The 16,444-nt window shown below is 44.9% G+C and overlaps 2 protein-coding genes across 4 annotated transcripts; both read left to right on the top strand.

Moving 5' to 3' along the window:
* The first annotated feature begins 18 nt into the window (after positions 1-18).
* On the top strand, positions 19-7,760 carry LOC137032013 (bifunctional apoptosis regulator-like). Of its 2 annotated transcripts, none has more exons than XM_067403469.1 (7): positions 19-197; positions 1,899-2,116; positions 2,191-2,413; positions 2,487-2,656; positions 2,810-2,948; positions 7,103-7,261; positions 7,336-7,760. In XM_067403469.1, the coding sequence occupies exons 1-7, from the start codon at positions 132-134 to the stop codon at positions 7,546-7,548; spliced, it is 1,188 nt and encodes a 395-aa protein (XP_067259570.1). In that variant the 5' UTR covers positions 19-131; the 3' UTR covers positions 7,549-7,760. The 2 variants fall into 2 exon arrangements, with proteins under 2 accessions (XP_067259570.1, XP_067259571.1); XM_067403470.1 differs by having other exon boundaries at positions 28-34.
* Positions 7,761-8,923: 1,163 nt separating this feature from the next.
* txndc11 (thioredoxin domain containing 11) lies at positions 8,924-16,059 on the top strand. 2 transcript variants are annotated; one of them, XM_067403467.1, is made up of 12 exons: positions 8,924-9,334; positions 11,325-11,541; positions 11,647-11,744; positions 11,856-11,985; positions 12,314-12,404; positions 12,481-12,593; positions 12,669-12,866; positions 13,141-13,600; positions 13,690-13,832; positions 13,974-14,086; positions 15,019-15,099; positions 15,172-16,059. In XM_067403467.1, the coding sequence occupies exons 1-12, from the start codon at positions 9,210-9,212 to the stop codon at positions 15,638-15,640; spliced, it is 2,238 nt and encodes a 745-aa protein (XP_067259568.1). In that variant the 5' UTR covers positions 8,924-9,209; the 3' UTR covers positions 15,641-16,059. The 2 variants fall into 2 exon arrangements, with proteins under 2 accessions (XP_067259568.1, XP_067259567.1); XM_067403466.1 differs by having other exon boundaries at positions 8,927-9,334; positions 12,311-12,404; positions 15,172-16,057.
* Positions 16,060-16,444: the final 385 nt, after the last annotated feature.

The following is a 16,444-nucleotide window of genomic DNA, read 5'->3' as shown; positions in this document are numbered from 1 at the left end:
GCTGTGAGGCCCGCTGAGGCTGGCGCGTTCAAATGTCTCTGTTATTATTTTCATATATTTATCCGAATAATTCAGACATGTATGATATAAATTAACATCAGTTTCAGTGATTTCTAATGAATAATAATTAAATGGGAAATTACTGTGCAGTAATCAGACGCGACAGTGATTGGTTCTTCTGCTCAGCGCAGAGAAAAGTAACTGTCAACTTTTATTTACATTCAATTAAAAATACACAGGGGTTATTTTAAGTAGACTAATTAAACTTGACTAAACTTAAAGTTTGTCTCGACGAACTTTTTAATCTAGTTATTATTTAGAACAAATTACAAGTGCCTCAGTGTCCCATGGTGAGCCAGTCGAGCAGGAGTCTGATCAATCAAAATATTTCATAATCAAATCAGTTTTCTGTTTACATCATCATACATGAATCATATGTAATTCAGCGCGAGGCTCTTTAACGGCCTGAGGTAAGATTTAATTAGGTCAACATTTAAACTGTTTTCGACTGAAATGTTAAATGACCGACAGTAATACCTGGTGATGCAAACTATTTGACTCTTGTTTTTAACTGAAAATAGCCTAATTTGTAATGTAATTCGTAATTGATTTACGAGACATAAACATCAATACTTTTCAGCATATTAACCGTACGGAATGAATGCACTTATTTTAAAATAATAATAATAAAAACATTATTTATAAGTTGTTTTAATATTTTTTATTCTCTGTACTTTTCTTTATTCCCTTTTTTTTTATTAAATTCATTTTAAATAAAGGGGCGTTACATTTGTGTTGATAGGGTTTACATAAATAATAATAAATAACAAAAAACAATCATCACCATATCACAGCATAATCTTATAATCATGATTTATAATTTGAGCTGGTCAAATTTCGTGGGAAATGTCAGTTTTTCGTCGTTTCTGTTTCCGGTTACGCGCAACATCCGTAAACAAAAAGGAGAAAACTCCAGCGCGTTAGTGAAGGGAAAACGAGGCTTTTCAAAACTCATTTGAACTAAAATGATTTGCCCTGTCCCAATGTGAATACTGTACACCCTAAATAGTTTTGAAAATTAGTAATGTCTATACTATTTAGGATGGATAATGTGCAAATAGGGGCAGGCACGGTCTTTTTAAGCGAAAGTGCGACACCTGCCGGTGAAAAATGTGTAAATACAACGAAAACTAAATATGCATTGAAACCTTTTACAAACCAATTGATTATTCATAGTAAAGCACATCAAAAGTGAATCTGTAATAGGAGTTTAGTTTGAGCTGGGGATGAAATGAAGGAACCCAGAAAATCCCAAATGTCTTTGTAATTAAAATAGTTTAATACACACATTGAGTAATGTTTTAACTTAATGTTTAAACGTTTAAGGGTGATAGAAGTCCTTACAAGTAAACAAAATCATGTAGCGGGCAGGTGCACTTTTTTTGAAAATAGGCTCATTTTCCAACTCCCCTAGAGTTAAACAGTTGAGTTTCACCGTTTTCGAGTCCATTCAGCCGATCTCCGGGTCTGGCGGTAGCACTTTTAGCATAGCTTAGCATAGTTCATTGAATCTGATTAGACCGTTAGCATCTCGCTCAAAAATGACCAGAAGAGTCAAGTATTAAATTGGAAAAATATCTAAACTCTTTGGTCATTTTTTAGCGAGATGCTAACGGTCTAATCAGATTCAATGAACTATGCTAAGCTATTCTAAAAGTGGTACCGCCAGACCCGGAGATCGGCTGAATGGATTCAAAAATGGTAAAACTCAACTGTGTAACTCTAGGGGAATTGGAAAATGAGCCTATTTTCAAAAAAAGTGGAGTGTTCCTTTTAAAATGAATAAACGGAAAGAGCAGACATCTGTCCTCCTGTTTTATCAGTGTGTGTGTCGACAGAGGCTGATGGAGTCCGAGGACCCGTCGGCGGGTCTGTCCGCGTCCGAGTTCACCTGTCACTGCTGCTACGAGGTGCTGGTCGATCCCACCACGCTCACCTGTGGTCACAGCTTCTGCCGCCACTGCCTGGCCACCTGGTGGGCGTCCACCATCCGCACCGACTGCCCAGAATGCCAGGCGATATGGCAGGGCTTTCCCAAAGTCAACATCCTGCTCCGGTGAGACATCTGTTCACACACGCCTCAATGAAACACACTATCAGACGCACAATGACTGTGTGTGTGTGTGTCAGGGATGCGGTGGAGAAGCTGTTTGCCGCTGACGTGAGCCGCCGGAAGCAGGCCGTCCTGAGCGATCCGTGGCTCCGGCATGTTCTCCTGGCGTTCCAGCAGCAGGGGGAGACACCCGGAGTGCGGCAGAGATGGCAGGGATGGGACGCTCCTGCGGTGAACCACGTGGAGATCAACCTGATGGACCTCTACTCTGGAGTCACTGCAGTGCTGAGCTGCGTGGTTGTGAGTCTCACACACACACACACACACACACACACACTCACACACACGCTGACGGTGTATGACGTGTGTGTAGATGGTGTTGTTAGTGTACCGCACGTTCACTGCCGACTCCAGTCACGAGATGCTGCTCAGTAAACCACTCAGCAGGTGGAGCGCTAGTGATGTCATGCTGTGGGTGGAGCAACTGGGTGTCTGGACCAATCACTATAAAGAAACCTTCCACAGGGAGCAGATCAACGGCAGGTAACACACACACACACACACACACACACACACACACTCACACACACTCTAACATTTCTACAGTCATTTACATCTAGATTGATTAAGAGTGTCAGTCATCAGCAGATCATCAGTGAGACTTTAAGTGTGTTTGTGTGTGTGTGTGTGTGTCAGATCACTGTCTGCTCTCAGCGATGAGGATCTGTCCGCGGCTCCGTTCATGATCGAGAATCAGTCTCACAGACGGATCATCCTGGAGGAGGTGCACAAACTCAGAGCGCTCCGAGTCTCCCTGAACCTCTGGCAGTACAAGGTGTGTGTGTGTGTTCATCATGTGTGGAAACACCCCTGACTGCTGATTGACTCACTCTCTCCTCCCCTATCATGAGTGGACATGCCCCTTACTGCTGATTGGCTTGCTCTTTCTCCTCCCACAATATCAATGGACTCGCCCCTTACTGCTGATTGACTCACTCTCTCCTCGGTGGACACGCCCCTTACTGCTGATTAGCTCAGTCCATCTCCTCCCCCATCATGAATGGACACGCCCCTTACTGCTGATTAACTGTCTATCTCCTCCTCCATCATGAATGGACACGCCCCTTACTGCTGATTAGCTCAGTCTATCTCCTCCCCCATCATGAATGGACACGTCCCTTACTGCTGATTAACTCAGTCTATCTCCTCCCCCATCATGAATGGACACGCCCCTTACTGCTGATTAACTGTCTATCTCCTCCTCCATCATGAATGGACACGCCCCTTACTGCTGATTAGCTCAGTATATCTCCTCCCCCATCATGAATGGACACGCCCCTTACTGCTGATTAGCTCAGTCTATCTCCTCCCCCATCATGAATGGACACGCCCCTTACTGCTGATTAACTCAGTCTATCTCCTCCCCCATCATGAATGGACACGCCCCTTACTGCTGATTAACTCAGTCTATCTCCTCCTCCATCATGAATGGACACGCCCCTTACTGCTGATTAGCTCAGTCTATCTCCTCCCCCATCATGAATGAACACGTCCCTTACTGCTGATTAACTGTCTATCTCCTCCTCCATCATGAATGGACACGCCCCTTACTGCTGATTAGCTCAGTCTATCTCCTCCCCCATCATGAATGGACACGCCCCTTACTGCTGATTAACTCAGTCTATCTCCTCCCCCATCATGAATGGACACGCCCATTTCTGCTGATTATCTGTATATCTCCTCCTCCATCATGAATGGACACGCCCCTTACTGCTGATTAGCTCAGTCTATCTCCTCCCCCATCATGAATGGACACGCCCCTTACTGCTGATTAACTGTCTATCTCCTCCTCCATCATGAATGGACACGCCCCTTACTGCTGATTAGCTCAGTCTATCTCCTCCCCCATCATGAATGGACACGCCCCTTACTGCTGATTAACTCAGTCTATCTCCTCCCCCATCATGAATGGACACGCCCCTTACTGCTGATTAACTCAGTCTATCTCCTCCCCCATCATGAATGGACACGCCCCTTACTGCTGATTAACTGTCTATCTCCTCCTCCATCATGAATGGACACGCCCCTTACTGCTGATTAGCTCAGTCTATCTCCTCCCCCATCATGAATGAACACGTCCCTTACTGCTGATTAACTGTCTATCTCCTCCTCCATCATGAATGGACACGCCCCTTACTGCTGATTAGCTCAGTCTATCTCCTCCCCCATCATGAATGGACACGCCCCTTACTGCTGATTAACTCAGTCTATCTCCTCCCCCATCATGAATGGACACGCCCCTTACTGCTGATTAACTGTCTATCTCCTCCTCCATCATGAATGGACACGCCCCTTACTGCTGATTAGCTCAGTCTATCTCCTCCCCCATCATGAATGGACACGCCCCTTACTGCTGATTAACTCAGTCTATCTCCTCCCCCATCATGAATGGACACGCCCCTTACTGCTGATTAGCTCAGTCTATCTCCTCCCCCATCATGAATGGACACGCCCCTTACTGCTGATTAACTCAGTCTATCTCCTCCCCCATCATGAATGGACACGCCCCTTACTGCTGATTAACTGTCTATCTCCTCCTCCATCATGAATGGACACGCCCCTTACTGCTGATTAGCTCAGTCTATCTCCTCCCCCATCATGAATGGACACGTCCCTTACTGCTGATTAACTGTCTATCTCCTCCTCCATCATGAATGGACACGCCCCTTACTGCTGATTAGCTCAGTCTATCTCCTCCCCCATCATGAATGGACACGCCCCTTACTGCTGATTAACTCAGTCTATCTCCTCCCCCATCATGAATGGACACGCCCCTTACTGCTGATTAACTGTCTATCTCCTCCTCCATCATGAATGGACACGCCCCTTACTGCTGATTAGCTCAGTCTATCTCCTCCCCCATCATGAATGGACACGCCCCTTACTGCTGATTAACTCAGTCTATCTCCTCCCCCATCATGAATGGACACGCCCCTTACTGCTGATTAACTCAGTCTATCTCCTCCCCCATCATGAATGGACACGCCCCTTACTGCTGATTAACTCAGTCTATCTCCTCCCCCATCATGAATGGACACGCCCCTTACTGCTGATTAGCTCAGTCTATCTCCTCCCCCATCATAAATGGACACTCCCCTTACTGCTGATTAACTGTCTATCTCCTCCCCCATCATGAATGGACACGCCCCTTACTGCTGATTAACTGTCTATCTCCTCCCCCATCATGAATGGACACGCCCCTTACTGCTGATTAACTCAGTCTATCTCCTCCCCCATCATGAATGGACACGCCCCTTACTGCTGATTAGCTCATCATAAATGCTGATTAGGGTCCATCATAAATGGACCCTCCCCTTACTGCTGATTAACTCAGTCTATCTCCTCCCCCATCATGAATGGACACGCCCCTTACTGCTGATTAACTGTCTATCTCCTACCCCATCATAAATGGACCCTCCCCTTACTGCTGATTAACTCAGTCTATCTCCTCCCCCATCATGAATGGACACGCCCCTTACTGCTGATTAACTGTCTATCTCCTACCCCATCATGAATGGACACTCCCCTTACTGCTGATTAACTGTCTATCTCCTCCCCCATCATGAATGGACACGCCCCTTACTGCTGATTAACTGTCTATCTCCTCCCCCATCATGAATGGACACGCCCCTTACTGCTGATTAACTCAGTCTATCTCCTCCCCCATCATGAATGGACACGCCCCTTACTGCTGATTAGCTCAGTCTATCTCCTCCCCCATCATGAATGGACACGCCCCTTACTGCTGATTAACTCAGTCTATCTCCTCCCCCATCATGAATGGACACGCCCCTTACTGCTGATTAACTCAGTCTATCTCCTCCCCCATCATGAATGGACACGCCCCTTACTGCTGATTAACTCAGTCTATCTCCTCCCCCATCATGAATGGACACGCCCCTTACTGCTGATTAATTCAGTTCATCTCCTCCCCCATCATAAATGGACCCTCCCCTTACTGCTGATTAATTCAGTCTATCTCCTCCCCCATCATAAATGGACCCTCCCCTTACTGCTGATTAACTCAGTCTATCTCCTCCCCCATCATGAATGGACACGCCCCTTACTGCTGATTAACTGTCTATCTCCTACCCCATCATGAATGGACACTCCCCTTACTGCTGATTAACTGTCTATCTCCTCCCCCATCATGAATGGACACGCCCCTTACTGCTGATTAACTCAGTCTATCTCCTCCCCCATCATGAATGGACACGCCCCTTACTGCTGATTAACTCAGTCTATCTCCTCCCCCATCATGAATGGACACGCCCCTTACTGCTGATTAACTCAGTCTATCTCCTCCCCCATCATGAATGGACACGCCCCTTACTGCTGATTAACTCAGTCTATCTCCTCCCCCATCATGAATGGACACGCCCCTTACTGCTGATTAACTCAGTCTATCTCCTCCCCCATCATGAATGGACACGCCCCTTACTGCTGATTAACTGTCTATCTCCTACCCCATCATGAATGGACACTCCCCTTACTGCTGATTAACTGTCTATCTCCTCCCCCATCATGAATGGACACGCCCCTTACTGCTGATTAACTGTCTATCTCCTCCCCCATCATGAATGGACACGCCCCTTACTGCTGATTAACTCAGTCTATCTCCTCCCCCATCATGAATGGACACGCCCCTTACTGCTGATTAACTCAGTCTATCTCCTCCCCCATCATGAATGGACACGCCCCTTACTGCTGATTAACTCAGTCTATCTCCTCCCCCATCATGAATGGACACGCCCCTTACTGCTGATTAACTCAGTCTATCTCCTCCCCCATCATGAATGGACACGCCCCTTACTGCTGATTAACTCAGTCTATCACTGTATGCTATAGTATGTTTTAAAAATTATTTTAATTCATCATGAAGTTTTAGAAAACACTCTAATAATGTGTTTGATGGATCCTCGTCTGTAGGATCTGTATCCAGGGAAGACTCTGTTTCTGCTCGTCGGTCTGAGGAGTCATCCGCGTCTGATGCTGCTCCACCTCTTCCTGTTTGATTACGGCGACACCTTCCTGCCCTTCATCCACACCTGCTGCCCTGCGACGCGAGACGGTCCGGCCGACACGCTGGTGCGTCACTGACTCTGTGTGTGAAAGCGAGCCTCTCACAGTCCAGCCGTGACTCTTTCTCTGTGCCGCAGCAGGATTGGCCGGGCTGGCAGCAGTGGGCGGAGTTTCTGCTGATGTACTTCCTGTTGCCGCATCAGCTGCTGGCTGCGTTCGCTGAGCACTGGCTGAGCGTTCACTGCTGGACGGCTGGCGTTGTCATCGTTCACGCCACGTTAATGACGGTGCTGGACGTCTCCTTCTACTGGACGCTGTGGACGAGAGGAGAGATGAGGTACGAGCACATATGAACACATGACTCTCCATGTTCATGATCAGACCGTGTGATCTCTGTGATTGCAGGACGCTCCCTAAGAAGCTTTGGCTTGATGTGTCGGAGGAGATGGCAGACTGGTTTCTGTTGGTGCTGCTGTGGCCGCTGGTTCCTCTGTTCATCGTTAATATTGACTTCTACTGCCAGCTGTTTATCAAGCCCTTCCACACCGCGGCGCGGGTCAAACAAACACTCCTGCAAACAGACAGATAAATAAAAACTGCTGATCATTTATTAAGCTGTAGTATTAGTATTTTACTGAATTAGTAATTCATATTAATTCACCTTTTAATTTAACTTTTTACTTAAATGTCTACAAATGTACAAAACTGATCCGAGATCAGGTAGAAACCACTAGCTCATGGTTTCACAGAGCTCACTGAAATTTCCGAACGTTTTAATACCAGTTTTGACACTGTTCATGTGTCAAACGCATCGCAACGACACTGACAGCACGCCAGAGCAGGTGAATTTTGATATGAAATACAGTCTCAGCTGTCACAAAATTCAAGCAATAAAATGCGTTTTGACGCTCTTTAATGTGGCGTGACAGATCACTGCAGAACCAATCATCTCTTACTATTTACTACTAGCTGTAGTGCAAAATAAACATGGATGAACATCAGAAGGTTTGTACTCCTTACTGAAATAAATCATGACTCATGTAATCAATCAATGAGTGTTTTAACAAATGTCAAACATTGTCATGTAAAGTCATTCAGTGAGCATAAAGATGATATTTAAAAAAATATATATGCACTATATTACATATTTATTATATTTTCACTCTCATATCATAGTAAAATATCACATTACTATAAAAGACGCATTATATTAATTGTATAATAATGCGCGCTCATCCTGCCATCACCTGCAGGTAAATATACAATAATACATTACATGCAATAATATATTGATCATATATTGTCATATAAAGTCATTCAATGTATATTGCATGTCAGTTATTAGCTAGAAAAATAACTCTAGAAAGAGCATTTTGCTAAGTATATGCAGTATATTACATATTTTTATTCTCATAACATTAAAATGTTTTTATAATATTATTATAAAATCAGCATTATATTAATTGTATAAGAATGACTTTCTGTAACATTTAATAATAATACCAGCTGACAGCTTTCCCTTCATGTTTACAGCATTAGTTGAGAGAGATTTGTTTCCTTGAGAAAAATTAACATGTAGGCCTCACAGTACCTGATATTTAGCCAAATTAATCGATATTGAATCAAGATCGAAATCGAATCGCAAGTTTATGAATCGAATCAAATGATTCGCAAAGGTTTGAAGCTGCACGTGACCTCACAGACTCGACAAACACTGATATCCTGTGGTGTGTTTCGTTTTTAAATCAAAATGTTGCCGTGTTCTCGTTCATCTGTTATACATTTAAGATTTGGATTCACAATGAAATGAATTGAACTACAAATACACTGAGACGGCGCGCGTGTGAACACGTGTGTAGTTTAGAGACGCTCCCTCGCCGTGGCCCCGCCCCTGTTGGAAGGCGGAAGCGTGACGTGTGTCTGAGCGGTTGGTGCGGCGTGTGTTTTGCTCTGAGCCGCTCCGCTTTACTTCGCTTCGGTTCTCCCGGGATGAGCTGGCTGTAGCGGGTCGGTGATGCTGCAGCGGGTTCGGGCGCAGCTCCGGCAGGTGGCGGATCAGATGGCGAGAAGACCCGAACTATGCTGCGGTGCGATACTGCTCACCTGCGCGCTCCTGCTGCCCATAACACTCACCTGCAGGTAAATAAACAATAAAATATGACTATAATATCATATACTGCTCACCTGCAGGTAAATATACTGTCAAATATGACTATAATATCATATACTGCTCACCTGCAGGTAAATAAATAATAAAATATGACTATAATATCATATACTGCTCACCTGCAGGTAAATAAATAATAAAATATGACTATAATATCATATACTGCTCACCTGCGGGTAAATAGTCTGTAATACATGACATATACAGTAATATGAACCAATAGATTGATACATAAAAAAGGTACAGGTGCTGGTCATATAATTAGAATATCATCAAAAAGTTGATTTATTTCACTAATTCTATTCAAAAAGTGAAACTTGTATATTATATTCATTCATTACACACAGACTGATATATTTCAAATGTTTTTCTTTTCATTTTGATGATTATAACTGACAACTAAGGAAAATCCCAAATTCAGTATCTTAGGAAAATTAGAATATTACTTTAGACCAATACAAAGAAAGGATTTTTAGAAATCTTGGCCAACTGAAAAGTATAAACATGAAAAGTATGAGCATGTACAGCACTGAATACTTAGTTGGGGCTCCATGGAGTCGATCAGTCTGTGGCACTGCTCAGGTGTTATGAGAGCCCAGGTTGCTCTGATAGTGGCCTTCAGCTCTTCTGCATTGTTGGGTCTGGCATATCGCATCTTCCTCTTCACAATACCCCATAGATTTTCTATGGGGTTAAAGTCAGGCGAGTTTGCTGGCCAATTAAGAACAGGGATACCATGGTCCTTAAACCAGGTACTGGTAGCTTTGGCACTGTGTGCAGGTGCCAAGTCCTGTTGGAAAATGAAATCTGCATCTCCATGAAGTTGGTCAGCAGCAGGAAGCATGAAGTGCTCTAAAACTTCCTGGTATACGGCTGTGTTGACCTTGGACCTCAGAAAACACAGTGGACCAACACCAGCAGATGACATGGCACCCCAAACCATCACTGATTGTGGAAACTTTACACTGGACCTCAAGCAATGTGGATTGTGTGCCTCTCCTCTCTTCCTCCAGACTCTGGGACCCTGATTTCCAAAGGAAATGCAAAATTTACTTTCATCAGAGAACATAACTTTGGACCACTCAGCAGCAGTCCAGTCCTTTTTGTCCTTAGACGCTTCTGACGCTGTCTGTTGTTCAAGAGTGGCTTGACACAAGGAATGCGACAGCTGAAACCCATGTCTTGCATACGTCTGTGCGTGGTGGTTCTTGAAGCACTGACTCCAGCTGCAGTCCACTCTTTGTGAATCTCCCCCACATTTTTGAATAGGTTTTGTTTCACAATCCTCTCCAGGGTGCGGTTATCCCTATTGCTTGTACACTTTTTTCTACCACATGTTTTCCTTCCCTTCGCCTCTCTATTAATGTGCTTGGACACAGAGCTCTGTGAACAGCCAGCCTCTTTTGCAATGACCTTTTGTGTCTTGCCCTCCTTGTACAAGGTGTCAATGGTCGTCTTTTGGACAACTGTAAAGTCAGCAGTCTTCCCCATGATTGTGTAGCCTACAGAACTAGACTGAGAGACCATTTAAAGGCCTTTGCAGGTGTTTTGAGTTAATTAGCTGATTAGAGTGTGGCACCAGGTGTCTTCAATATTGAACCTTTTCACAATATTCTAATTTTCTGAGATACTGAATTTGGGATTTTCCTTAGTTGTCAGTTATAATCATCAAAATGAAAAGAAATAAACATTTGAAATATATCAGTCTGTGTGTAATGAATGAATATAATATACAAGTTTCACTTTTTAAATGGAATTAGTGAAATAAATCAACTTTTTGATGATATTCTAATTATATGACCAGCACCTGTAAATGCACAATAATACATGACTTTTATCGCTAAAAGTTTGGAATAATTGAGATCAAAATACAGTAAAACAGTAAAATATTATTAGTTTAACTGTTATAATCATACATTATGATTATTGTCAATGTTGAAAACCGTTGTTTCTCTCTGTCAGTCGGGCGAAGAACGTGGTGGCGTTGGCTCGTCCTCCGGTGCGGTTCTTCCCTGCGGAGGTTCCGGTGGTGGATCTGTTCCTGGGTCAGATAGAGGAAGTGGATCGCCTGCGGGAGGAAGCTGACGTCTCGCTGGTGTTCTATTACGCCCCCTGGTGCGCACACTCCATCACTGCGCGACAGCACGTCCAGCAGGTGGCGCTGCGGCTGGCGCGACAGGTGAGGTGCACTTTTCTCACGTGTCTTGCATTGTGTCACAATCAGTAACGAAGAGCAGAATGTGCTGCAGTTTCCTGTCTGTGATGATGCGTTTCCTGTGTGCAGGTGCAGTTTGTGGCCGTGAACTGTTGGTGGCATCAGGGCAAGTGCAGAAAGCAGAAGAGCTTCTTCCAGTATCCTGTCATTCACCTGTACTACTGGAGGTAACACATGATCACAGTGACGGTACATGTGCTCTCCATCATAAACACACATGATGACTCTGTGTGTGTGTGTGTGTGTGTGTGTGTGTGTGTGTGTGTGTGTGTGTGTAGGTTCGGTCCGATTGAGTACAGAGGTCCGGTTCAGTCGGAGTATCTGGAGAGTTTCATTCAGAGGGTTTCTGCTCCACTAACATACCTGCCCACCCGGAGAGCCCTGCACACCTTCATCACACACCAGCAGGTACTCACTCACTCACACACACACACACACACACACACACACACACACACACACACACACACACACACACACACCAGCAGGTACACACACACACACACACACACATACATCAGTAGGTAGTGGTTATTATAACATTTTTGGATTTTTTCTATTATTTTAGATTTTTAAGAACATGAATTAAACGGAGCGGGACTTTTATTTTGAAAGCTCAGAGAAGTCACAGCTCTCATTCTCCATCTTCATTAGTTTACTGTATCTGTTTAACAGTTCTAATACATTATTAGATTATTAGAGCTGAGAGTGTGTGTGTGTGTGTGCGCTCCAGCAGGGTGTGGTGGGATATTTCCAGTTTAACTCGTCTCCTCAGCCTGCCGCTTACATCACCTTCCTGTTGTCCGCTCTGCACGCGCTCCGACGAGGTACTGCCACTATCATCCCTCACACATCACTAACACATGACCGCTGAGTTCTGATGCTGCCTTCTGATTGGTGCAGATCATCAGGGGGCGGTGCGGTTCGCTGTGGTGACCAATCAGGCGGTGGCAGAGGGCGTTTCTCTCAGGGAAGATGAAAGTGTGTATTTACACCGGCGTTTGAACAGCTCTCTGGTGAGTGAACGATCACACACACACACATACACACACACACACTCTCACAGTGTGATTGTGTGTGTCTGAACGCAGGTGTTCCCGCGAGCGCAGAGGAACTTCACCGTACAGGCCGTCTGTGATTGGGTGTTTGAGAACAGAGAGAGCGTCATTCACTGGATTCAGCCAACGGGAGTGAAGAGTTACTCGCTGGAGGCGGAGCTACAGAGAGGCCCCGCCCTCCTGACATTCCTCCCACACAATCCCCTCACAGCCAATCAGCTGCTCAACCAGGTACCGTCATTATAACATCATCAAATGTTTTTCAGGTATGTTTCAAGTGTTTTATAATTATTATGAACTTCTGGATACTGTATCGATAATCGGCTTAAAATATAACGCCATATCCCATAATAATGTCTACCAGAGGTTTAAGGTTTGTTTTCATATTTTAGTTTGTGCTTTAATATAATCATGTTAGTGTTGTTAAAAATGCTCCTGCAGTGTTCATGTCGTTCTAGCAGATGTTTGTCAGGATCACATGACCGGTGTCTTGTGTCCGTGTCAGGTGACTGATGTGGCGTGGCGTTATCACTCCTGCTGCGGCTCTGAGGACGGAGCGTCTGGCGTCCCGCGCTGCTGTCGGTCACTGGTGTCGGGACGGGCGTCTGCCGCCTGTGATGTGTGCGTCTCTCACTGCTGGGCTCTGGGTCTGTATGTGGGGCGCGTCGAGCTCTCCGGATCCTCCTGCGGGAGCGTCCAGAGCTCCTACAGTCCGTCCGGCCAGTTCAGCGTGTGCTGCAGGAGCGTCCCGAAGCCTCTGCGCTGCCCTCTGCTGTCAGACTCCATCGCTGGCCTGCAGTGCCGCACCAACAAGACGCTGCACTTCTACCTGCTGGACGCTCAGCTCCACTGGCCGCTGGCGCAGAGACTCGGGGCGTCCGGCAACCACAGCGGCCCGCCCTTCATCACCATCATCAACCTCCGGGACGAGACGCACTACGTGCTCAAACACACCGACTCACTGGGTACACACACACACACACACACACACACACACACACACACACACACACACTGCACCAGTAATAATCGCTGTTCTCTCTCTGTCGAGCAGAAGATTTCATCCAGAACTTCAGCGTCTCCTACAGTCCGTTACACAGACATCTGGTGGGACACAAACAGCATCAGCACACTCAATCCCTCATACAGGAAGTGACCTCAGACAGCTTCCTGGACACCGTCATGGACTCCCAGAGGGTGAGAGCGGCTCTTCTTAATGCTTTTATTTAACATACATAGAGAACTCAATCAGCCTAATACAGCAAAGTAAGTGAATTATTCAGAATAAAGATCCGTCCGCACCACAGACATTAACTCTGATCTTCTGTGTCTCATCAGGACGTGCTGCTGTTGTATTATTCGGCCTGGTGTGGCTTCTGCTCACTCCTCAATCACGTGTTTCTTCAACTGGCCCGTCTGTTCCAGGGAAACAGCGCCCTCACGGTGGCCAGGTGTGGAACTGCACCTGCAAACACCTCACATTAAAGGGTTAGTTCACCCAAAAATGAAGATAATGTAATTTATTACTCACCCTCATGTCGTTCCACACCCGTAAGACCTTCATTCATCTTCAGAACACAAATTAAGATATTTTTGATGAAGTTTGATGGCTCCGTGAGGCCTGCATAGCCAGCAATGACATTTCCTCTCTCAAGATCCATTAATGTACTAAAAACATATTTAAATCAGTTCATGTGAGTACAGTGGTTCAATGTTAATATTATAAAGCCACGAGAATATTTTTGGTGCGCCAAAAAAACAAAATAACGACTTATATAGTGATGGCCGATTTCACCGAACACTGCTTAAGGAAGCTTCGGAGCGTTATGAATCTTTTGTGTCGATTCAGCAGTTCGGAGCACAAATGAATCAGTGTGTCGAATCAGTGGTTCAGAGCAGCAAAGTCACATGATTTCAGACGTTTTGCGGTTTGACATGTGATCCGAATCATGATTCGACACAAAAGATTCATAACGCTCCGAATCTTCCTGAAGCAGTGTTTTGAAATCGGCCATCACTAGATAAGTCGTTATTTTGTTTTTTTGCTGCACCAAAAATATTCTCATCTCTTTATAATATTAATATTGAACCACTGTACTCACATGAACTGATTTAAATATGTTTTAGTACATTAATGGATCTTGAGAGAGGAAATGTCATTGCTCAGGCCTCACTGAGCCGTCGGATTTCATCAAAACTATCTTAATTTGTGTTCTGAAGATGAATGAAGGTCTTACGGGTGTTGAACGACATGAGGGTGACTAATAAATGACATTATTTTCGCTTTTAGGGGGAACTAACCCTTTAACTTCACATGAGCGTATCTTCAGCACTCACAGTTAATAATAATGTGAGTTATTATTCGTGTTCTTGTCGTTTTCAGAGTGAATGTCGGCCGTAATGATCTGCCCTGGGAGTTTATGGTGGATCATCTGCCCTCCGTGCTGTTCTTCCCCCGACACAGGTTTGTGAATCTCTCTTCCATACGGTGGAAATACTCTCGCACACTTCTCTAAATCGTGACTGTCTCCCACAGGAAGCAGATGAGTGTCAAGTTTCCAGAAAACACGCCCATGACGGTTCCCAACCTGCTGCGGTTCGTTCTGCAGCACTCTAGCCACGCCCCCTGGGAGGAGTCAGGTGATGGGGTGGAGTCAGTGTCCCTGCTGGGGGCGGAGCTACACAGCCTGCAGCGTGAAGTGTTTTCTCTGCATCGGGCTCGAGAGCGTCTCTCTCAGCAGCTGGCCGTCCTGTGGAGGGAGAACCGCCGCCTCACGCTGCACACGCACACGCTGGAGACCCAGAATGCCGAGCTGCAGGCGCAAAGCGGGCGGCTGGAGACGCTGTACAGGGAGAAACGGCGTCAGCTGGCCGACAGCGTTCACAGGCTGCAGGAGCTCGCCGACGCCTCTGAAGAACTGCTGAAGGAGAACGCTCTCCTCAAAGTGCTGCTGAGCGCTCTGAGAGACAGAGACACACAGGAAGGGAAGTGTGAGGCTTCCTGATGATGGACCCGATCACGCAGAACCTCTCCAGAACACGTCCAGCTCACAGTTCATGATCTGGTGATTAATAATGATTCATTACAGACATGAGCGATCAATGAAGATGTTCCTCTGATCCTCAGCAGCACAGCTGGACTTCATGAGGGTCTGAAACAATATCAGTGAAACGCTGAAACTTAAATGAAGTATTTCTGTTGGTTTGTTGAAATGATCTATTTTTTGATAATCACTAAAGTATGGATTCTGGTGCAGTATTCAGGGAAATCTTGATTTTTCTCACATTTTAAGGGTTAAATTAAAGTTTATGCTGGTAAATGTGAACACTGACTCTTTCTTTACATTTGTGTAGATTTTACTAGAGTATAAATTCAATTCATTATCAGTTAATTAACATGCAAATAAATAAATTTTTGAATTTAATGATTGTTTTTAACAACAAAACATCAAATGTCAATTTAAGGTATTGTTAATAAGAAAACAAAACCAGTCCAAGGTTTAACTTTAGGATTTAAAAAGCTGTAATAAGTTGCATTTAAATGAAAGGTTTCAGAATTATACAACCAGACACTAAAAACGATAACATTATTGATAATATTATTCATTATAAATGAAAGAGTGTTTAAATGTGTGCAGGAGACACAGGATTCTCCCTCACGTCAATCACGCAGCGAGTTTTCTGAGGAAACTTTTACTTCACGACAAATTCTAGTAGCTTTAGCTCATACTGAGAGTAATGTCTCCATCTATGTATCTTACATGGCGGTCAAATGCATTGTTCGATTTGTTTAATGATGCTGTGAAGAA

The sequence above is a fragment of the Chanodichthys erythropterus genome, chromosome 12, assembly GCF_024489055.1.
Source record: "Chanodichthys erythropterus isolate Z2021 chromosome 12, ASM2448905v1, whole genome shotgun sequence".
NCBI lineage: Eukaryota > Metazoa > Chordata > Actinopteri > Cypriniformes > Xenocyprididae > Chanodichthys > Chanodichthys erythropterus.
This window is presented reverse-complemented; position numbering and strand designations above follow the sequence as displayed.

Coding starts and splice junctions, on each gene's coding strand:
- LOC137032013 (XM_067403469.1), top strand. CDS start 132: ATGGGAAATTACTGTGCAGTAATCAGACGCGACAGTGATTGGTTCTTC. Junction 198..1,898: donor TCTGCTCAGCGCAGAGAAAA/GTAACTGTCAAC, acceptor GTGTGTCGACAG/AGGCTGATGGAGTCCGAGGA. Junction 2,949..7,102: donor TGAACCTCTGGCAGTACAAG/GTGTGTGTGTGT, acceptor CCTCGTCTGTAG/GATCTGTATCCAGGGAAGAC.
- txndc11 (XM_067403466.1), top strand. CDS start 9,210: ATGCTGCAGCGGGTTCGGGCGCAGCTCCGGCAGGTGGCGGATCAGATG. Junction 11,745..11,855: donor ATTCACCTGTACTACTGGAG/GTAACACATGAT, acceptor GTGTGTGTGTAG/GTTCGGTCCGATTGAGTACA. Junction 13,601..13,689: donor CAAACACACCGACTCACTGG/GTACACACACAC, acceptor TCTGTCGAGCAG/AAGATTTCATCCAGAACTTC.